The sequence below is a fragment of the Heliangelus exortis genome, chromosome 1, assembly GCF_036169615.1.
Source record: "Heliangelus exortis chromosome 1, bHelExo1.hap1, whole genome shotgun sequence".
In the NCBI taxonomy this organism is placed as follows: domain Eukaryota; kingdom Metazoa; phylum Chordata; class Aves; order Apodiformes; family Trochilidae; genus Heliangelus; species Heliangelus exortis.
In genome coordinates, this window is record NC_092422.1 from 190,496,934 (window position 1) to 190,519,937 (window position 23,004).

General features: G+C 44.9%; 1 protein-coding gene across 10 annotated transcripts in view; it reads left to right on the forward strand.

The window, feature by feature from the left end:
• The window catches only part of FRMD4A (FERM domain containing 4A), a 367,278-nt gene that overhangs the window by 256,324 nt on the left and 87,950 nt on the right, over positions 1-23,004 (forward strand). For all 10 annotated transcript variants that reach the window (XM_071734084.1, XM_071734081.1, XM_071734085.1 and 7 more), the window contains 2 exons: positions 10,089-10,183; positions 17,869-17,961. In XM_071734084.1, the coding sequence (XP_071590185.1) occupies positions 10,089-10,183; positions 17,869-17,961 (188 nt within the window). The remainder of the gene's footprint in view (positions 1-10,088; positions 10,184-17,868; positions 17,962-23,004) is intronic.

Genomic DNA, 23,004 nt, shown 5'->3' on the forward strand with positions numbered 1-23,004 from the left:
AACACAATTGCCTCTCATGCAGCAGTTGACTACCCTTTTTCCAAATTATACAGATCTCCAGAAACGGAAAGGCAAGTACACATGAGGACCCAAAATACTTTTAATTCAATGATACAGATTATCTGCATAAACTCATCACATTAGAAGCACTTTCTTAAACTAGGCCATAGAACTTTCAACCCAGCATGCTGAAAGCATGTCACATCCTTGTCTTTTTTTCCCTTTGCATTAAGACAAGGGTTTGAACCAAAGCCCTGTACAGAAACCCTCTTAACTCCACAGCATGTGCAATTTGCATCCTGAGCTGCTTCGTTTGTATTAATTTAGCAGCAATCTCCAATTGGAGAGCTCCACCTAATCTAATCTGGTCTCTGTCTCCATCACTGCTGTGTGTCATGTGCAAAGCAAGGTGAAAAATCCTCTGCAGACTCCAGTTCTGTGATAAAAGCCTGAGGTACTCTTAGTCCCTCTCATATTTTTGCTTGCTTAAACTGATTACAGATAACTGCAATGAAATCCAAAATTCACCCAGCATCTCTGTTAGCATCTCTGTTCCAGAGGCAAGTTCCACAAGTTAAATGCCTGTGTGTTGAAAAGACTTTTTTTGACTGTTTGCAAGAATGAGGGAAAAAAGCATTGCCTGGCTATGCAGGGTTCTTCCAGGCTGCTCAAGAGCATAGGACAATTCTACCAAGCAAAAAACTTGCAAGTAACAAAGTCAGACATGTTGAGGTCAGTGTAACTCAGAAGGTCTTCACATCCTTTCTTCATGGTGGGAAGCAAGTTTAAAGCATTTAAACTCCCCCTCACCTAAGGCACCTTAGAGGAAGGAGGCAAAAGCTTGTTTCTTATGTACCTGGAGGTCCACATCCAGGGACTGAGCCCAAGACCTGAGTTTACAGCCAGCACACAGCTCTGTTGCTTGTTGCCCTGCCAGTGCTGCTAAACCACAGGGATCCTAGAGCCAAATATGTGCAGTCCCCCTTCTCTGGAGATGAGATGCACTGGGAGATACTTCAGTCACTGTTACCTTGAAAATTGCTTTGCTTTGAAACAGAGATGCTTCTGTCTTCTGCTTATGTGAAAGCAGTGGTCTTCAATGAGGGCAAAATCCTCCTGCATGTGGGCATCCTTCTGCTCTGCCCATCTGTTATCCATACCCTTCTCATTTATACATGGAAATCCCAGAGATGCTGCATGCAGAGAGAGGTGGGAAACTATTGAATAGATCATTAATAGGTTCAAGAGATTGAGAATAATTTGAAGAGCTCATGAACCCAGCCTTTATAGCTGAGAATGTTGGGGGGGGGTTCTGCTTCGTGAACTGAATTTGCTTCCAAGTCTGTTGTTTGTGTTCACATAAGTGGGTACCTTTTTCATATCAACCTTTCTGAGTTTGTGTCTCATAAATTAGTTTTAAATTCCCTGAAAGCTCAAAAAATGTCTCAGCCAAAACTGTCAAACTTGGGCTGGATTTTCATTAAAACCATACTAATCCACCGAATGCAGCTTCTGACAAAACTATAAAACCTCCCAAGGAGTTCAGAGTAGTCTCCTGAAAACATAATATTTGCTGGAGTAAACACAGAGCAAAGGAAGCAGCCAGCAGGGATTGCCTTCAGGAGTGTCTTATAAAATAGTTTTAGTGTTGTGGTAAGTTTTGGGACAAACCCAAGGATATATAATAGGGGAAGGATCTGTTCCCTCCAACCATCCAAAAACTAATCTAGAAAGTTTAAATAAAGAATAATAAAAGTTGCATGCACAAATTGACTTGGGGCAAGTTTTTAGCTTGCTTCAATGATGTTTTCATGGCTGATTAGCTGAGTTGGCAGTGACCTTGGCAGTGTTACAGAAGCAATTTTTACATCAGCCAGTGTAAGGAATTCCAGAATTTCTATCAAACCTCTCCTAAGGTGATGCCTGCCCACCCTTGCAGTCTGGGAATGCTTCTGTGGTGGGCCACATCTTCTCTCTCAGTTCCTGCTCCTGGGCACTATTCAGTTGGAAGGACTCAAGGGTGTCTGCGTGTGAAGTTGCCCTGCACAACCTCTTTTACTTCCCAGAAAGAGTCCCCAGGGGGAACATCAGCATTTTGACCATTTGCCTTTGGTTCTCAGGGCTCTGGGAATCAATCCCATGTGAAGGAGCTGCTGGTGCATGCAGAGCTCAGCATACAGGAGTTACACTGGGAGACAGCAGAGCTGGCACGGGTGCTCAGTGAAGGCAGATCCAGACTGCACAGCACAGAGATGCAGACTCCTGGGAGATGCCAGGCAGTAATACCTTACAGCCTGATGTTCCTGCTGGCATCCCAAGTAGCAGGGCAAGGCAGGACATTAATGTGAACACCACACCCAGCATCCTCTCCCCAGCTCTGCAGGAGGCAGTGATACAGATTCCAATGAGGGATGGGGTGCTCCAAGCAGTCACCACGTCTCCTTGTACTTTAGGTTTATGGGTAAAAACCCCATATGTACCCAAAGTGAAGACCAGCCACAAAACTCAGGTCATCCTTCCTTCATCCTCAGCCCCTCAGTTGGCACTCTCAGACGTACAGCTGCTTCCAGCAGAGACAGAGAGGAGATGGAGCAGGCAGAGGGGTAAGGGGGGACAGAGGGAAGCATTGAGGCTTTTGTCATGCATGAGAGAAAGGTCTGAGCATGGAGCAGTGCAGATTTCCCATCCCAGCACCAGCAGCAGCTGGCTGGTCTCTTTGGATGCAGTCACCTGAAAACACTGTTGGAGTCATGGGATGGTACAGAAGACAAGAGAGAGGAATGGGGTCACTGGGCATTGATGCAGACCCCATCTGAACGGGGCAGGCGTGCAGCTGCCTCTGCATGAGGCAAGAAGGGGGGGTAGGGATGCTACAGACCCCAAAGTGTCTTTATCCTCCCACCAACAGCCTCTCATTTGGGGTCTGACATGTATTTGCCTTACAGGCATGGCCAGCTCATGCTCTCTGCTTTCTCTAACTACAAAAAATATTTAAGCAGATTCACATGGCTAATGTGCAGGGGAATTAGAGAGTGTCAGCAATGGCTTCTGACTTAAGATACTGAGTGTCAGGTATTAGCCATACCCAGAAAAGCAGCTCTCTGAATATTTCTGAGGCAACTTGTCAGTAGGGTGTTTCTAATCCTTTTACCAAACAGACTTTCTTTAAAAACTTGGGGATTTTTTTTTTTTCTTTGTCTCTCTGACCCTAGCAAGTCTTAATTCCCACAACTTGAGGGTGTTGACTTCCCAAGAAAAATGTCAGTGGCACTCTGTCACCACCCTCCATGCTCCCAAGGAGGCTGCTGGAGGCAAGTTTTCTCATTTTCATAAAGAAAAGAGGTTTTAGAGCCAACCACTGACTCTGGGAGAGAGGTGCTGTGTGTGCCAGCACCAGCTCCCACCACCCATCCCCAACTCTGCTGGAGCTCAGCTGTTCCGTGATAAAAACACAGGCGTTCCCTTGCCTGGCATCCTGCATTTTAATGAATAATTTTTCACCCAACTACATCCCAGCCTGCTTTGATTATGAGCACTCCATATATTGGCAGTGGAGCTGAGGAATGGAGGATCTGCCCATAAGGGGAACTGCAGACCTGAAACCCCCAAGGCCCCAAGCCTTCAGCCTGAGCACTTTTGTGCCATATTATCACACTGTATTCAGAGGAGATGAGAGCTGAAGGAGATGCTATTTCTTTTTTACAGAACGTTACCATGGCACAACTTCAGATTTTTCTTTGAAGTGCATAAAGTGGGTTAAGCAGTGGGGTGATGGAGCTGTTGGCAGAGCCCGTTTGACACAAAGAGAGTTGACAGCTCAGTGGGCCTCTGGATGAGAGGTTTTGGTGTGTCATGCACAAGGAAGCAGGGGTGGGAGGGAGTTATGGTCCATAACTCACAGGGTAATATAATGCCTAATGCAGAGGGGTGTTTGGGTGCTGCTGGCCCTCAGGAGGTAAGGCTGCTGGCCTCTGAATAACCAGTGCCTTGAGAAACAGAGTGGGAGCACAAAGGGCCTGTATGAGCATTACTGCCCTTATCACCATGGTGTTGGAGCATAGCTTTGTGGTTGGTTTTAGCAGATGATCTAATTCAGGAGAGGCACCTGGAGTTTACCTGATTAGCCAAGGCTAATGGTTGGTGAAGAACTGTGTGTGCATCACCGTTTTGCAGTGTTGTTTCCTTCTGACTGCACTGCCCAAGGCTGGAGATGGGTGAGAGCTGCTGCCAGCTGATGAGGAAGGGTTGTACCCTGCCTGCTGGTGCAGTGCAGAATTCCTCTGTATTCATGCAAACCACTTCTTCCACCTCGCCTCTCCCACTGATGTACTGGCCACACCACACACACATCCCCCAACCTACATTTCAGCTCAAGCCACCAGAGAGATGTTTTTCAAAGGTCCAACTTTTGGACATTTAGCAAAATTGGCCCGAGTCAGTGAGACTTGAGAGGCTGGTTTGAGCTAGACATGTCTCAGAGTCCATCCTGCAGAAACTAAACTGCTCAGGAACTTGCTGGACAGCATCTGCTATGGCTGTGCTCATAAATAAAATAAACCCTAACCCTAACCCAGGCTCTCTGGCTGGGCTGCAAGCCACATGGCACATCCCAGCTTGTGTTCTTAGGGTTAAACTCTCTGTCTCCCCTAAACCTGGTGACCATCCTTGGGTCTGGGCTGCACCCTGATGGCCTTGGCTTGGAGGCTGCCAAAGGACCAGCCTATACCAGCAGCTTCTCATAGTTAAATAGCAATGATTCAATTGATAGCAATGATTCAATGATTCAAGACACCCCTGGAGCCTGTGCCTCATCACATCTGAGTTATCAGCACAAAAGTAGTGCAGGCTCAGCACCAGTAGTGCAAAAAGTCTTTATCATTGCAGCACTCAGTATATCAGTGTCTTATCAATATGTATTTGTGATGTATCTCACCACAAGTCCCTCCAGCAAGGAGACAGTGGATGGTAGTGGTCTTTTTTACTCTAATGAAATGAGACATTACTAAGTATGATCTAGCTCCCTGGTTCCCACAGTTCAGCATCTCTGTGCTGGATGGATTCAGGCAGCACCCATCTGTTCATGTGTTGAAACTATGGATTTCCCAGAAACCTTCTGCCACAGAGAATTAGGAAAAAGCTATGAAATGGGGGAGGGGGGAAAAAATAGGATTGTTTGACAGTTAATAAAACAATAAAATTTACTTTGTGTGTGCCTGTGTTTCTAGGGACGTACCAGCAGCTGCTAATACCATGTCATCTGTTTTTTATTCATGGCACTGCTGGAGTGTGGATAGATAATCTCTCTCTATAACTCACTCATTTCTAAGCGTAATGGGAAGCTGTCACTGAGAAACATGATTCCCTGCCAAAAGTGGGCAGCTTGTCTTTCCACTGGGGAAACACGTGACTCTGGAGTTCCTCAGGCTGCTCAAATCCCAGTAATGTTGTCTTTTAATTATATTGAGTATTTAATACTGGGATGCCCGTTTTTCTGCTGTATTTTCCATGCTGCCTGACTGACTGATCAGCTCCATTCATCCAGCATAGAGGTACCTAAGTTCTGGGGGAAGTGTCCTCATGTTTACAAGTCCAGGGAGCCCAGACTGCAAAGTGCTGCTTGTCTGAGGCTGGAGCAGGAATCAGGGAGTAAAGGTAGGAATCCAGAGCTGTGAAAGCACCGGGCTCACTGCTGTGCAGAAAAACTTCAGGGACAGTGGCTTTGGCCATGAAATGACTGAGGTGTGTGCCGGAGACCACTACAAGGCTCTCTCAGCCCTTTCTCCTGGCAGGGGGATTGCCCTCACCAGGGAGGAGGCTCTTCTCCCCCAGGGACACAGCTCATCCATGACCAAGATGAAAAGTGAGAGGATGCCAGGAAGCTGTGGGTAAGAAGGAGATGCAGGGGGGTTCTCAGCAGGTTCCTGGGCATCTCACAGTGTGCCACAGTCCGGCACTTACAGCTCAGCAGCTCTGCAGCACTGATAGAGTCCAAATTCTGGTGTGAATGCCACCTGTTACTCTGATTTATGTTGTCCCTTTACACTGGATGCAGAAGGTCCCAGGCCCACTTCCTATTGATTTCCCTGCTCTCTGAGAGGAATCCTCATCTTCTTCAACGTGCCTGTGACGGAAGTTTTATTAATGCAAAATTAATATCCCTCTGGAAAATGAAGCCCAGAAATTAATAATGAATTAAAACAACTTGCCACAGGCATCGCTAATGAGCTCTTTGTCTGCATAACTCAGATGAAAGGAGGTCATTGCTCAGCCATTCCCCTTGTGAGCAGCAAGCAGATTAACCACTAACTTGGGGTATGTGGATCTCTTCCCAGACAGGAAGCAGGGCTGCAGCTCACCTCCTGCTCTGCAGAGTTTTGCTGCCATTATCCCTGCTGTGCAGGTTTGTCTTGAGGAATATTTGCAACCACCTTTCTCCCCCTCCCATCCCCAAAGACTCAGGTTGCCCATCTGTGTTGGGAGAACGTGGGACTTTTCCCACTGAAAACGACAACAACCTTGCAGAGCTTAAGAGGAGAACAGAAAATAATCTTGGAGGGGACTAGCAAGGCTTAAGTTCACCACCATAAGCCTCTTCAGGGACACTGGCCCAGTAAGTAACCTGGCACCACTCCAGTGCTGGGTCTGCATCTATTGTTCTTTTCCCTTAATTTGCAAGGTAGCCTTATCTGCTACCACAGGCTTTGGAGGAGGCAAGGGCAGTGGAGCTCATACCCCTGGGGCAGGAGAGTGGCTGTGCTGAGAGAGGAGAAGCTGCCACAGGGCAGTAGAGAAGGGAAGGCTATCACACCATGCCAGCACCTCTCCGTGGCTTTTTCAGTAGCCAGGTCTCACTCAGCAGAGATAAGGAGGCAACATGTTGCATTCACCCATCTTACCTGGGGGGGGTGGCAAAAGGCAGGTGCTTGTAGGTGCTGGGGCTGGGTGCAGCAGGATGTTGGGCAAGGGACACTGGGCATCTCTTCTCCATGATGTGGCTGAACACCAGAAGGGGATTTTACCTCTTCTCTAGTGACCTGCATGACAGCGCTGGCTCATTCCTTCCCCATGTCCATAGGCAGCCTGTTTCCCACTAGCCATGCATTGCTCCATTCTGCTTTCTCTATCCCCCTCCCCAAGAGCTTCACCCAGGCTTGGGAAAATGCTGCTGTGTTTGAAGCATGCTTTTTTGCCACCTTTCCCCTCCCTTGCCCTCTCAGGTGTAACACCCTACAAGGCTGGCTGGTGGCCCAGTGCTTTACTTGCCAGCACAATTGCCCATTTATCAAAAACCAGTGTCACCCCAGAGCACTGGGAGCCAGGCAGTGCCAGCCAGGCATCACCCTCCTTCAATGCCTGGATTCACCTCCACCAACTGCCCCATAGAGGGCTCAGTCCTGCTTTCCCCTGCACCCATCACTGGCCAGGCATTCCCACCCCTCCTCCTGTAGTAGCAGTGAGCTGGGAAGAAATCCCTTACTGGTGCAGAGAAAGTCTGGCCCCATCAGGAGAGAAAGGAGCAAGGGGACTTGGGCAAGGGAAAAGCAAGACTTAGGCTTTCAAACTGCATATTGACAGGCACAGACTCCCCTTTCTCTCTCTCCTTCACAAGTTGGTGTTTGTTTGACTGCTGTTAAACTGAAAATTCATCCTATGACCCCAGTAAGTCCCTGCTCTGAGCTCATGTTCCTCTGAATTCATGTGGCAGTCTCACCATCCTCTTCATCACAATATTTGGGTACCTCATGAGCCAGACTGCTGCTTGTCCTCAAAAACCTCTGGCAAAAAAGAAGGTTCCTCTCAGAGGGTATAGGGAAGCTGTGAAGTCCGCCCAACCCAGTGCAATGCCAGGAAAGAGGTATCTGTGGACTCTCCAAAGACACTGGTGTAGCTGATAGGAAATTTGTTGGGTACCTGAAGCGACTCAGGGGGACAAAGGACAGGACCTCATCCTCACACCTGGGCTCCTTGGGTCTCAGTGCCATTCAGGGGCCTGGGAAAGGCAATGCAGCTGTCTCACAGACACAGCACAGATTCCAGCAGTCAGGCCTGAGAATCATAGAATCATAGAATTGGCTGGGTTGGAAGGGACCTCAGAGATCATCAAGTCCAACCCTTGATCCACTCCTGCTGCAGTTCCCAGCCCATGGCACTGAGTGCCACATCCAGTCTCTTTTTCAATATCTCCAGGGATGGAGAATCCACCCCTTCCCTGGGCAGCCCATTCCGATGTCTGATCACCCTCTCAGTAAAGAAATTCTTTCTAATGTCCAACCTAAACCTCCCCTGGCACAACTTGAGACCTCTTGTGCCCTCTTGTCTTGCTGAGAGTTGCCTGGGAAAAGAGACCAACCCCCCCCTGGCTCCAACCTCCTTTCAGGGAGTTGTAGAGAGTGATGAGGTCTCCCCTGAGCCTCCTCTTCTTCCCCAGCTCCCTCAGCCTCTCCTCATAGGATCTGTGCTGGAGTCCCTTCACCAGCCTATTTGCCTCCTTTGGACCTGCTCCAGGACCTCAATCTCCTTCCTAAACTGATGGGCCCAGAACTGGACACAGGACTCAAGGTGTGGCCTCACCAGTGCTGAGTACAGCGCTGAGAAGTCTGAAAATGAAGCTTCTTGCATCCCACCTATTTGTTATCCACCAGGCTGTTCTTCCTACACAGCAACTTTTCTGGTGGTCTGAAACTAGTGCTGCATTTGGGCACAGCCACTGCTTCTCTTTGCTGGCATAATCTAGAGACCACCCTTGGGTTGGGTGCACAGACAAGGAGCACTGTGGATGCTGCTGGTTACTGCACTGTGATGCAGCAGGCAGGTGGGTGGGTGAAGGACAGCAAAAAGCTCACAGGAATGCCAGGAAAGTATTTCAGGTTTGGCTCAACTGTGTCAGGTACTAGGATAGCACTGGATTTAGGACCATTCTTAGAGTCCTATGAATCTAGCTGAGTACAACTCAAGTTTTTTAAAGCACAAGCTTGTACTTGTACTCTGCTTGTACAGCAGAGTCCCATTTTTGACCAGTTTTCTGCACAGCATCATCATTTCATCTCCATTTAACAGCAAGTTCACACCTGGGGTAACTCTGACTCAGCTGTTTGGCAGACTGGTTGGGCCACTCAAGCCTGCAGACAGATTTATTTTCACTAAGCCTTGGAGTACAGAGTTTTGTAGACCAAATCCATCTGAGTGGTCACCAGGAAACACTGTTGGGATCTCCACCCAGAGCTGTGCCAGTGCTGCTTTTAACATTACAGCTCTGGGATCTGGTGCTATTAGAGGCTGTGGGATTACAGATCACATCTACCTGGATCCTTTGTACCCCTGTTTCCTACCAGTGACAGCCAGTCCAAGAGCTCTATTATGGTCAAAACTTCAGAAGTCCAGTACAAAACAAAGATGCTCAGAAGAGCTGGTGAAAATTCCTAAATGGAGAAGGACAAGTTAGACCTAAAAGTCAAATAAGGCCTTGCAGAAAAGGCAGAATTGCCCCATGGTACTGAACAGACACCTGTACAGGGGTGAACAGCTTCTTGGAACTTGAAAGTGGGTGTGACTTTCCTCTCCTTCCTTTCAAGCACCTAAATTTGAGGACACATCCCTAAACAACAAGCAATACTGAATGGGAAACTATTTTGTTCTGTCATGTACTTCTCATTTGGTTCTGTCACACACTATCTTTTGGCACTATGTATTTTCTTAGTGGTATGAGCATATATCTGTGCTGTGTGTGTGAGTGGGTGTCTGAAATGTGTTCACAAAAGTCCCTGATAAAAAGATTTAACAACTAAAATTATCAGAGAGAGGCATTAGTGAGCTGGTCATGAACACTGGCAGGTGGCAGGGTGTCTGTCTGCAGAGACATCAGGCACTGAAGAGGTCAGAATTTCCAGGTTTTTAGTATTTACCTAGGAGGAAAACTACTGTTCATTTCAAGGAGGTAATGTTGCTTAAAGATTTAGCTTGAACACCAGAGAGAACATAAAACCAAGGTCAGTTGAGTACCTTCAAGGGTAGCATTTCCCTCCAGAAGCATAGTGCACTTTTATCCAAGTTCTCCTCATTAATCACTTACTTTTATTCTTGTTTTGCAGCCAAAGCTTTTGGCCAAGGAGCTGCTTGACTTGGTGGCATCTCATTTCAACCTGAAGGAGAAGGAGTACTTTGGAATTGCATTCACAGATGAAACGTAAGTCTGAGAAATCAAAAGACCTAAGATGTAAATCTTATAGCACAGGAAATCTTGACACAGTTTTGTCCTAAGCAAAATGAGCAGCATGGAAGACTTGTGTCCCTCATGGTCCTAGACCAAGGTCCAGGGTGGCATGGACCTCACATTGGAGTCTGTGCTGCACTGCCTCTGAAGAAGAGGGTTGGAGGCTTCTAATGACAAGTTAAGCGAGGCTGGAGATGTACAGAGGCAGTAAAAATCCCTTCCTAATTCCATATTCAAAGAATTGGTGTCATTTGGCATTGGTAAAAGGTTAGCTTAAGCTCTCATGGGCTTAAGATCCACTTGCTATTTCAAAATTGTTGCTGGATTGGTGGAATTGTTTAATTAAAGTTTTAATCAGTTTATTTGATCAAGCAAGCTTAAAAGTAAGCTAAATTATTAAAAAAAAAAAAAACCCTCACAGAATTACAGTATTATTTCTGATGTTTTAGAAAATTAGAGTTACTTTTAAAAAGGAAAGAAGAAAATGTGAGAAGGGAATGCCAAATTTAACATGTACAAAAAGCATTTTTAAATAAAAAATTTTCATTATGGAAAGGATTTGACCCTACTGGGAATCACACAACAGCCTAAACAAAGGATGGGACCCTGACACAGCCATCACTTTAGTGATGTTTGTTACTTGACTTAAAATTCAGCACCCAGAGTCCTTGTACTACCAGCAAATTTGAGGTTTTGTCTAAAGACAGGCCAGTTCTACCCCCTGTTTGAAAGGCAAACATAAAATTAGCACTTGAGAGACTTTAAAGATCTGCCAAATGCTATGCTTGGTCCTAGATGTTGTTCTCTGCTACTTCCCAGTTCTTGCTACTTTTTTCCAGCTGCCAGTTTTCTCTCTGGGGACTGTCCTTGATGTATGGAATGTCTTGTATGTACCCCCACCATTCCCCAACTTGGTTTGCAATAGGTTTGGAGTATTTTATATTGATCTGGAAACAGCTTCCCTCACCTATACTGTTTTTTTTTAAAAAAGCAAGATTTTTCGAGCTAGTGCTGTGTTCCCAGAACAGCAGAGTCAGCGGTATTGCTGTCAGAAGCCAACTTCACTCTCCTGCTGAAGCAGCAGCAAAATGTAAAGTATCTGATGGAATAATGATTTGGGATCATGTAATCAGTGGATGGTGGATAATTGCATAAACATATCCACATCCAACTCGACAGCAATCACCCCTCCAGAGCCAGTTCCTTTGGCAAGCATCTGCCTTGGGCAGTCTGAGGCCACCTCAGGATTTGGCTCCTGGGGTGCAGGGATGCTCCATGAGAGCAATCCTCAAAGGAGGAACAGCAGGAGACACTGGCAACTTGTAAAGCAGAAGGAGTTGCTTCTTACTGGAGATGCCTGAGGCATGCAGGAAAGCCAAAGCAGGCTGAGAGATGAAAATCTTTTAGCAGCAGGGGTTAAAAACAAGAAACACAAACACAGCAGACAGTCCCAGCTCTCAGCTCAGCTGAATGGGCAAAGGGCTCCCCTGGGAGTGCAAGGGAAGCTAATGAGGAGGTGTAAGCAATTAGAGGTAGCCCAGCATCTCCTGGGGCTTCCAAGTTTAACACAGAGCAAAGATCTGGGTTAGTGATGGGAGGAAGCACAAGAGGCTGACAGCAGCAGTGCTCAAAGATGCACAGCAGATGCAGATGGATGCACGTTGTCCAGAAGGGATTTTGAAGAGTGAGGTTGATGCCATCCACTTCCTTGGTCACCTTCTTGACCTGTAATCAATGCTGAGTGCATTTTAGGAGATGCCAAGCCAATCCAGATGAAAGATTTGGGGACATGCTCATTAAATCTAGCAAACACAACCCAGCAACATGCCAGTAAATCCTGGATGATACGAAGCTTGATCTGCAGCCCTTCTGCTGTCCCACATTGAGTCTGACCCTCACACAAAGGCTTCTTCAGTGCTGTCAAAAAAGCGTTGACAAAAATAATAATATTTCCTCTTCAGCTGTAAAAACTTTTGAATAGAGTTGGCAAAAACAGCAATTGTTTTATTTGATTGAAAACAGTCAAAAAGTTATATCTGGGATGTTGGGCAAGGTCCTGGAAATAGATGTCCCGTGTCACATTCAGTACATGAACTGGGCTGCCTATACCAGAAATATTAACCTGCAATGGAAAACAGAAGTCTAAAAACATACTTTCTTCAAACAAGCAGGAAAAACAGTCTATTAATGCATGTTTGCAGAGCACCTAACACGGCCATATAGCTGGTACAGATCAGGCACACAAAAAGAAATCCTTCAATCCTGTGAAACAGGCCCTTGGGATTTCCTTCTTTTCACTCTTCACTGGGTTTCCACGTGCTTTGCTTGAAAGGAACTCAAACCTAGCTACAGCAGAACAATCCTGGTTCATAAATGTAGTCTGGGGTTGGCTAAATTGCAAGTCTAGAAAGAAGGAAAGCCACTAAAGTATTAAATCAATTCTTCTATTTAAGAGTAAAAGCTCTATGAGAGTAATTTATTTAGAAATGATTCAGACTGGGGATTTCCATTCATTAGTTGTGCTCTGTCCTGACAACCTGAGAAGAAAATCAATAGAAACAACCTTTCAGTTGGCGACTTAATAGTTTCTTGTGATAATATAGGGTCATCACTGCATTCAGCATGACTAAAATTAGATTGCCAGACTATTATGGAGAAGAGAATAACACCTCCTGTTTTAATGATCATAGGAACACTTTATGGCGAGAGCCATTAACTGTGGGAGAGCACAGGTCAAAAGGGTGTCCCTGCAAAGCACATGGGGACAAGCTTTGTGTGAAGCCTGAAGAGCTATATACTGGTTGATTAACAGTGAAAAGGAAAGAAGAAAGGGCAATTTTTAATTTTTTTTTTAGTTCTGCTGAGTATGAATCTCCACTAAGTGCCCTCTCTCTTGGCATCAGCTCTTCCACGATTCACTGAGAGCAAGTGGTCAGGTTTACCCTTCTGCTGACTGCAGATGCCCCATCTGGGAATGGGAAGGTTTTCCATGTCCTTTACTTATCCTTAGGTGTGAGTCACCTGCTATATGGAGAACTACCAACTTTTGCATCCCACAGCTTCCCCTGTCTGTGGGCCCAACCAAAAGCTGACCTGAACCCATTTGCTGATGCCTGTCCTCCCTCACCAGAGCAGAACCCAAAGAGCTGCTCCTTCAGCTAACTAATATATAGGATAAAAACTGCAACTCCACCATTATTTGTACCACCCTTGTGCTAGAGACTGTACTAACTTGATAAGGTAATGGCAGAGTGTGGTCTTGCTTGCTCAGGATCCTGTGACCAAGGGAATGGCAAAGGAAGAGTTGGAGAAGAGGAACAGCAGGGTATCACTCTTCCTTGGGATACTCTTTCATCTCCAGGAACTGGAGGGAACTTATTTCCACCCTGCAGGCCTGTGGCAGAGCCAAATGAAGGACCAGATGTTCCATGTTCTGGTTGAACAGAGCCAGTCCAATGGAGGATGCAGCTCTCAGAATAATGTCCTATTCTGGCAGATCAGTTCCTTTGTTGCCCAGTTCACTGTTTTGTAAAATGTGTAGTTTAACTCATATAGATCCTTGAGCTTTGCAGACTCTTCAGAAATATTCCTGTTTAAGGATTAAGACCTTAAATGAGAAAGTCTGTCTGCTAAGAGTTCTTTTGTTTCTGTCATGATTGATAGAAATAGAAATAGTAAATAGTTACAGTAAAATAGCTTCTGTGATTTTTATTGCTTGAACTGCTCTTTCTCAACGTCTACTCAATTCAACATGAATTTGACACTGAAGGGACATGAAGTCTTTTATTGGTCCAAATACCTTTATAACACAAATACCTTTATAACACTTTTCAGAAAACTGGACACTAACCAGTAAAACACTATAAACAAAACCACCTAGAGGCAAAGTACTCATTGATGTACCACTCTTTACTGAAAGCTCTGATAAAAGAAAGCAGAACTACTGCATGCAATTGACAATATAAACCCTGAGCACCAAAATCCATACTCAGTCTGTAACCTAAATGGACCCAGTTTCTCTTTCTAAAAGTGATTATGTATTTGTTATTGACACATCAGTTTAACTGCCAACATGAGTACAGCCAACAGAGAAAAATTACCTGGCATCCAATATTCAACCTCCCTATAGGTCACTCAGAACTGTTAGCATCATGATTTGTGAACACAGTGATATAAATATCTAAATGAACAAATCAATGGTGATAATGAAAAAAAAAAGCTACTTTCTGTCTCTAAACTGAACTGAGAAGGAAATCCAGACAGACAGAGGCATGTATGAATGGGATCCCAGTGCAAACTGCCTAAATTGGTCCATGAAAGCTGTCAGGATTCCTACATGCCTAGGGTCAGACTTTCATACTTTCCTCTGTCTTACATGGGATTGTGCTGCAGACAAGGAGACAGCTTGCAGAGCAAAGTGTTTTGTGGTGGAACAGCACTGGAGTTTGGTTCCCCAATAGACCTGCAGATGCCAGGGACTGTTCCCTGCTTCTGCTCTCTACGTGCCACACATGCATGCCTGAAAACAAGGAGTGAGGTGACAGTCTGCAGCACAGAAACCCTTAGTGATGAAAGATTGTAAGTGGTAATTGAGTACAGTGAGCAGTTGGCTCCTGCCAGTGATTTAGGTGACCTTCTTCCACTGAAGCAGCTTTGGATTTAAGCTCCATGCAAATGAGAATAATGAAACTCTTCAACCCCAAGCTGGTGGCAATTAAATGTGTTATTCAGTAGACACAGCCATGGATGTGTGTAACCTGGAATGCTTACATACATGAATATATTCTTTTTGCACTGTTAAAAAGTTGTGTGAGTGGAAAGAGCAAGTCTTTTAAAAATAAGAAATACCTTGAAGTGAATTACAGCTCTGTGCACCATGGCTTCTAACCCCCCATTGTATGCATTAGGCAAATCCAGACATTTCTGTTGAATAAACATAGAGGTAGACAGTAAGTCCATTGTCAACAAATGGCTCTCAGTGGGAACTGGTCTGTTATGCTGTTAGCTGCTGGTGGCTGCTGCTTTGGTGATACAAATGCAGCTGGACAGGTATAGGGTAGGATGTCAGGCTTAGTGGGGCTCTGTCAGTGTTCTGTACCTTGGCTTACATGGATAAATGCTCGTTTTGTAGTTTGGCTGGGTGAGCATGTTTAGTTTCAATCCCTGTGGGTTCTGTGGCCTGCACAGTTAATTTCAGCCTCCCTGAGTCCTGTTAAAAGAAATATAACAGTACTTCAGGAAAGAATAAAAAAGAAAGAAAATGGAAAAAAAAGAAAACAGAAAAAAAAATACAGATTTCAAGACAGGAGATGCAGCAGGAAATGTGGACACTTCTAATTTTTTAGTACCCAGCCTGAGAAACAGGCTTATTTTCTGACAGCCTGGGGCATCTGCCTTCCAAAAATCAAGCCTTTTTAAAATACACATCTGTGCTGAACAACAGGACATGATGTAGAGATCCTGCACTAGCACTGGGCAACTGCATCCCACCAGCAGAAATGATAGAGGGATCCTGTTGTGCTGCATGCCAGATACACAGGGTACTGAGAACAAGTCCCCTATACCCAGCCCTGTTACCACAGGCATCCTCACCCCAGGCTCAGGCAGTGTCACTGCACAGTCCCTCTGCTCTCAGGACAATCATCTGAAATGATGAGCTGGGCTTGAAAATCTGCATGATGTCACCTCTCACCAGTAGCCACACTTCTACCAAGTCTGTGCCCTTAATATAGAGTTCAGGCTGCCCTTTACCTAGAGAAAAAAATAGAGAAAAAACTTATTTTAAAAATTTACTAGAGGGGAAAATAATTACTAAAATTTAGAATATCTTGGAGAAAAACACACAGGTATCTAGAGGAGGGCTTAAAAAAAGGTTTTGATTCTTTTTGTAGGCCAAAGGATGTCTAGGATGAGTTTGAAAAGTCCCAAATTACACATTTATCTAGTTGAGACTTGGTGCTCTTCCAAAATTAATGCAAAAGTTGCTTAAACTGAACACCTGATTTCTATATGGCAAAATCTAAAGTGAGACAGCTTCTTTATTAATGTCTGATCCTGAACCCACTGGAATGATGGGTGGATCTCACAAGGAATTCTGAATCCCTTAGGCAGTGCAAAGCATCCTGCTGCACAGAGGTGGGCACACATGATGTCCCAGCTGGGCAGTCCAGAGCTGCTTGAGGCTGAAGGTCCCTGAGCTGCCCATCCTCTTCTGCACCTGTGTAAACCAGGGCAGCTGCACAGAAATCCAAACTGAACACAGGTGATTCAAAACCTCCTGGAACTGCTACTTTCCCCTTTATTTATTTTCTAGAAAAGATGAAGTGGGGGAGCTACAAATCCAGCTAAATTGCTAAATAGATTTTGTTGCTTGCTTTCCAGTGGGGCTTCTCAGTTGCCCAAAGCACACAGGCTGCTGCTAAGGGGTAATAGGCAGACCCTTGTGTAAGCTGAGTGTGTTTGCTGACAGGGTACATTGCTAAGGCTTGTGGCAACCCTAGAAGCTAATTTAACATTTTCTTTTAAGCCAGACCTTTTGGGCTTGTTTTTTGTTTTTTCATTTTTATGAAATAAAGAATTATCCTTGAGGATTAGCATGAGCTGTTGAATAAGCACTGGAATAGACCTCAGGACATCTGAGTTCCATTTCTTGCTTTATTTGCTGCAAGATTCTCCCCAAAAATCACTTTAATTCTCTCTCCCCTTGCTGGTCTAGACAGCAGAGTGCTGAAGGCAAGGGCTGCCTCTCCCTCTGGGTGAAATCTGGTCTGACTGAAATCAATAGCAAAGCTCTCACAGGATGCAGCCCGAGCATCACTGGAGGCAATGGCAAAATTCCTGCTGACTTCAGTGGGGCCTGAATTTTACCCTGTGTATTTCCACAGTGCCTGATTTAATGGAGCCTTTATCTCAGCTGGGGAGTGAGATGCCCCTGCAATACAAATAATAGTATTTATAAAATACCTCTCACGCACACACAGCTCTCTGCGATGTGGGGAACGTGACAAAGAACAGAGCTCCTGCCCAGGAAACCTTCCAGCAGCAAGGCACAAATGGATAAATTATAGGAGAAAATAATAGCTACAGGTACCATCCAGGCAAAAGAAAAGCAGCATGTGGTAATTGGAGATGGAACCATTCATGGAGCAGCTGCTTTTCAGGAGCTCTCTGAAGGAAGAAAAGCAAAGGCTGGGCAAACCCAGAGAGTCTATTGCAGGCATGTAGGTGGTAAATAAACTGTCTGAGGCTGTAGAGTCAGCTTTAGCCTTGAGTGAAATATTGCAGGCAATGTGGAAACTCTTAACAATAAGGATTTCTAATGAAAATCTTGACAGTCTTTTAATGATACAACTCCTCCAGGGGGTTGTAATAAAAAGGTGAAGTTCATAACATTTTGGGCTGTCCTGCCTGCTCAGTGCTGCCAGCTTTCACCCTGACAGATTGAACTTTAGCAGTTTGATTCCCAGGCTGAAATGCTGCCAGGATGATATCGCCTCTGCTCCTCAAACATTTATTGTGTGTTTTTCAAATATCATGCAATAACCAAGAGTAAATAGCACACACTTTGGTTCATCTTTTGTAACACCTCAGACCTCATTTCCATGAGTAGTGAGAAACCTCTTCAGTGCTGGGCTCAAAACTCTCTCTTCTCTTGCCAGGGGACACTTGAACTGGCTTCAGCTGGACCGCCGGGTGCTGGAACATGACTTCCCCAAAAAGTCAGGACCAGTTGTTTTGTACTTCTGTGTCAGGTAAGTGCATGATGGCAAGTCCTTCCCATGGGATACACCCACAGACAACCTGTTCCCTGAAGGCCAAGAAACGAGGCTGTTGGTTTCCCACACTGTAAAAACACCCATGGACAAACAAATACTTTTGCAGATGTTTCTTATGAGCTCTTTGGCTTTGAAAACTCTTCTCACACAGGTGTAAATAAGTAGCAGCCACTTAACACCCATAGCTACCCACAGAGAAACCTTATCAGAGGGCAAGATCAGACATTATGCTTTCACGTTTTTGTTTGTGTGTTTTGAGCTCCTGGAAAGTCCAAGCTGGGTAAGGCTGCAGAACAAAGGCCTCTTTCTGCTAGGGCAACCAATCTGAGCCAGCCACCTGGAAAGAAAACACTTGCCTCCTCATCAGCAAGCCATCAGTTTCCTCTGGATTGTGCCCACGGTGTGTGTTATGTCAGGGACCAAATTAATCCTGGAACAGCTCTGTCAGTTTTGCCTCCTGGACTCGAGCACGTAATGGTACCATGAGGTAACCACAAACAGCAAACAATGGCATTTCATGGCAACCACTTGGCTTCTGCATGGGCAGAGAACTTACTCATAAAATGAACTGGACAAGACTAGGAAGGTTTTATAAAGATTACAGCAATATGGGAAAATTTCTCTCCATCTGGGAATTTTGCAAGGAACTGTTAGTGTTTGGAAGTTGCTAGAAGCTGCCGGAGCTCTTGTGTACACAGTGTCTTTGCCTCCCAGGGAGGTATTTTCTGAGAAGGCAAATTTGCTTTTGCAGCTTTAAAACACCCAGAGAGGGGCTGGGGGTTGGGAAGGCATATGTACAAAATTAAGCTGAGGGTTTTGACTTGCTTTTAATGGATAGATCATGTCTAGAACTAGCCCGTGTGGTGTTACTGTGTCTTTTTCTGTTAGCCTTCCCACTCCAGTGTTATATTACATCTGACATCACTCTCATTCATTCCATAGTACCCACAAAAAAATTAAGACCTACTTTTGAGTTTCTTCCACTGAGTGATTTTTCCCCCATACAGTGATTGTCATTCATTTAACTTCAATTACAAGGGAGCTTCTCGAGAGAAGAGAATTTGTTGCTTTTTGTCTCCATATTTAGTGGTGAATCTATCTTAGGACAAACAAAGGCTGTGCAAACCCCATGAGTCCAGAACTCGCCTGCTGTCTCCCAGAGCTTTGTACTTTTGGGTGCTTCAAACCACAAGAGCAGATCAAGAGCTGAAATCTTGCAGTGTATAGGATCCAGATCCACCTGTGCTTAGAACCACACAAAACCGTTGATGCTTTTCTGCAGAAGTCTTAGAATTTCAGGCAAATTAAAAAAAAAACCAAAAAACCCAAAGACAAAACAACAGAGAAAGGAGGGAAGGAGGGAAGGAGGGAAGGAGGGAAGGAGGGAAGGAGGGAAGGAAGGAAGGAAGGAAGGAAGGAAGGAAGGAAGGAAGGAAGGAAGGAAGGAAGGAAGGAAGGAAGGAAGGAAGGAAGGAAGGAAGGAAGGAAGGAAGGAAGGAAGGAAGGAAGGAAGGAAGGAAGGAAGGAAGGAAGGAAGGAAGGAAGGAAGGAAGGAAGGAAGGAAGGAAGGAAGGAAGGAAGGAAGGAAGGAAGGAAGGAAGGAAGGAAGGAAGGAAGGAAGGAAGGAAGGAAGGAAGGAAGGAAGGAAGGAAGGAGAAAAAAGAAAAAAGTACCAACCCCAAAACTAATTTATTAAGAGTACAGTAGCTCTGTTATCAAGCATCTTGCCTAGGGGCCAAATACAGGAGACTGTGGTAGGACAAGGATCTCTCAGAAAGCAGGGAAAGCTCTGACTGAGCAAGAGCCAATTGCAGATTTTTGGAGAGGGACTGCTAAATATGTGCAAACCAGTGCTACTGAGCCTCTCATATACATTTCAAAGACCACTCAAAGAGCATGAATATTGCCATCTGTATTGTTTTATGAAAGTTGGCAGCACAGTGCAGACAAGTCATTCTAGCAGGATCTTAGCCAAGAGACATCTTAGGACTATGGATCCAAACAACAATCAGTAAGTGAGTGACCTCTCCTGTTCCGTAATCACAATCCATAGGGTAAAACCATATGGGAAAAGTCAGCATTCAGTGAAAGTCAGCATTCTGAAAAGTAAGTGTGTGAAAACCAGATTGGCTATAGGATTATAATCTTTCTTGTGGTTGTAACAAGTGGGCTTTCACACTGAGTTATGATTTGATTTGGACTGGAAGGCCAGATGCCTCAAGAGTTAGAAATGGGCATTAACTTACTATGGCTTTCCTACTTTTTATTTCCCCTGGGATGTCAGATGCTGGCAAGAAGCTGGAAATGTTTCCCAGCACATAAAGAGTTCCCATGTCCATCCCCAAATCTGATCTGAGCAGAAGGCATTGGAGAAGAAATCTACTCCAGCCACCTGGCTGAAGTTGGAAAAGCTCCATGCATCTTGATCCAGCAGTTTCAGTTCTCTCTTGGGAACTAAAGCCAGGGCTGAAGTAAAGGTTGTGAAGAGACCAACCCATAGAAGGGGGTTTATTTTGATAACCTGGGGGTGCACAACAGCTTGCAGAGCAATCCATGTCTATGCCATAACCAGAACATTCCCTCTCCCCTGCTGCTGTGAAGTGGAAAGCAGAGTAATTCTGTACTATACCTAATTGCAAATGTGTTAATTTTTAAGGGACTGGGCTCCCATTACATTTTCTGTATCATTGGTAAATGCCTGCCTGTCTTTGCAGATATCTTTCCTGCATTACCTCTCCCAAGCATTGCAGCTGAGAAAGCTTAGATTGCTGCTGGGGGTCCTGACTGGGGAGACAGTAATGCAAGTAACAGGATGTGCCAGATGTTCATTACAGAGAAATCTGTTTACTGCATCAGGATTTTGTAATCATATGGGGGTTTCCCTCTAGTCCAAGTAAATGTACAATTCAATCACAGTGGGTACTATCAAAAGCATGAAGCTTCAGGCAAGAACAGTAAATGGTAGCTTGTGAAGAGGGAAAGCTACAGAGGAATGATTTTCACCTTTTACATGACCATCAAATTGTTTTTACCTTAAATATGCCTGCAGCAATATTGATGGGCAGCATGCCTACCAAACATGCTATAGGTTTTAGGTTGCTCTAAAAGTACATTTAAAGGGAAGAATGCCTTGTAAGCAAAGGCTTCTTGGAAGAAGTGTGCTGAAAACAGGATGTTTCACAAGCTTTACAGTGTGATATTCTCCTCTCTTATTTAAATCCCTGCAGCACTCTTGAAGCTTTCTTTTTTAACACACATTTCCTCGGGGTTTGACATTGTTGAACATTGATGTCCAGTGTCTTTACTCTCTCCCATAATCAAAGAGCAAGAATTTCACAGCACTGTGTCAAAGAATGAGGATTTTATAAGGATGTTCTTAGCATCAGTTTGGAAGAAATTGCTTCTGCCTTCGTACACTTGCACAGCTGGTTTTGGGTTGTCATTTAGGGCTCCTCTGGAAGCTTTCCACAGAGAACAGCATGAAGTCTGGGAAGCAACTAGAACTGCTTGGGCATCTGTGAACTGCCCCATGGCTAATTTTGTGCAATATTATTTTATAAGACTCTGTTCATATTTGTTGTATAGCTTTAAAGCCATACATGAAAGCAGGAGGGAGTGCCATGTGTCTTGCAGGGGAGGTGGGACATTTGTCAACAGGATGGGAGTGATGTTAGTTCTCATCTTAGAATTCACTTCCCCAGGGGGCTTTCTAAATCCCTGGTCACTTGGTTGGTTGTGGGTGAAACTTACTCCCTGCCTCAGAGGGTTTAAAATACAGATAAGCCAAGTGGGAGGCACAGATAAAAGTCCAGAAGAAGAAAAGGATGGGGATGAAGGCAGGAGGTATTGCTTGACTAGTTGATTTTATAGACTTGTTTTGAGACTTGAAGAGGACAGCAAAACTGTACCTCACAATGTGAGCAGCATGGTAAAAGGCAGGAATCAAGTAAGGTGTGGAGACCCAGGCAGCAAGGAGGTCAGAGGAAAACAGAGCTAGCAGGTTTTCAGATAAAGGTTGTTACACTTTCAGCAGGGTAGGAAGCATTTTGCTCTGACTCCCACAAGCAGAAGGAAGGCAAAGTTTCTCCCTTTGTGTAAATCTCTGAGGTGAGAGAGGACCAGAGCATAGACATGCTGTTTGTTCATGGAAAGCAAAGCTGGCCAGGCTTTGCAGTGAGTTCTCATCCTCAAACAATGGCCTTGTGGGATTAGCAATCCTTAGCTAGGGAACCACCAGCATGGGTCTGATCTCTTTATCTCCTTGATGTTTGTCATGCTGTTAATTTATATGAACAAGCTTAGCAAATAAAATTCACTTCACTGGTGGATCTTTTCCCAGGAATTAATATATGTGTTCCAGCATAGCTCTGCCAGCTAAACAGTGACAACTCACTGCAGAAGTCGTCACACTAAATCAGAACATCTCTCATGTGGAAAGGCTTTTCTTTCAGAAAGGCGTGGAAAAAAATGTGAAATAAATCCTCAACGCTCAAATACACTCTGGGGCAGAGTTTGTATCTATGGTCCAGCAGTATTGCCACAAAGGAATGTCTGTGTCCAGCAATGTCTGGCATGTGTTCATACGTACTGGCCAGGCTGAAGTCAGGATGGGAGCTGTGGGGGCTCAGGACTCTCAATACTCAGGCCAGATGTTTTGTCAGGTTACCACAGCTACTACAGAACAAAACAGCCTTAAATAAGAGACCTGCACTGAAACACAGAGTGCAAATGCATCTCATTGCTTCCTTTAACCTGAAGGAATGTAGTTCTCTGTGGTCCAGGTCCAAAGAAGCTGGGACAGATGTCTAAGGTGGGACAGATGTCTGAGGTAGGATTCACTATACCAAACCAGAGAAGTTTACCTGGTAGACAGTTCTGTCAGGGCCAATTAGTGCAGTCTCCCTGTATAACCACTGGAAAGACACAGACACTTTTCAGGAACAATTAATCTGACTTATTTTAAATGACTGCTTTGGAATTCAGTAAGCTGCAGTGTAAAATCTCTGACCTCAGACCTCT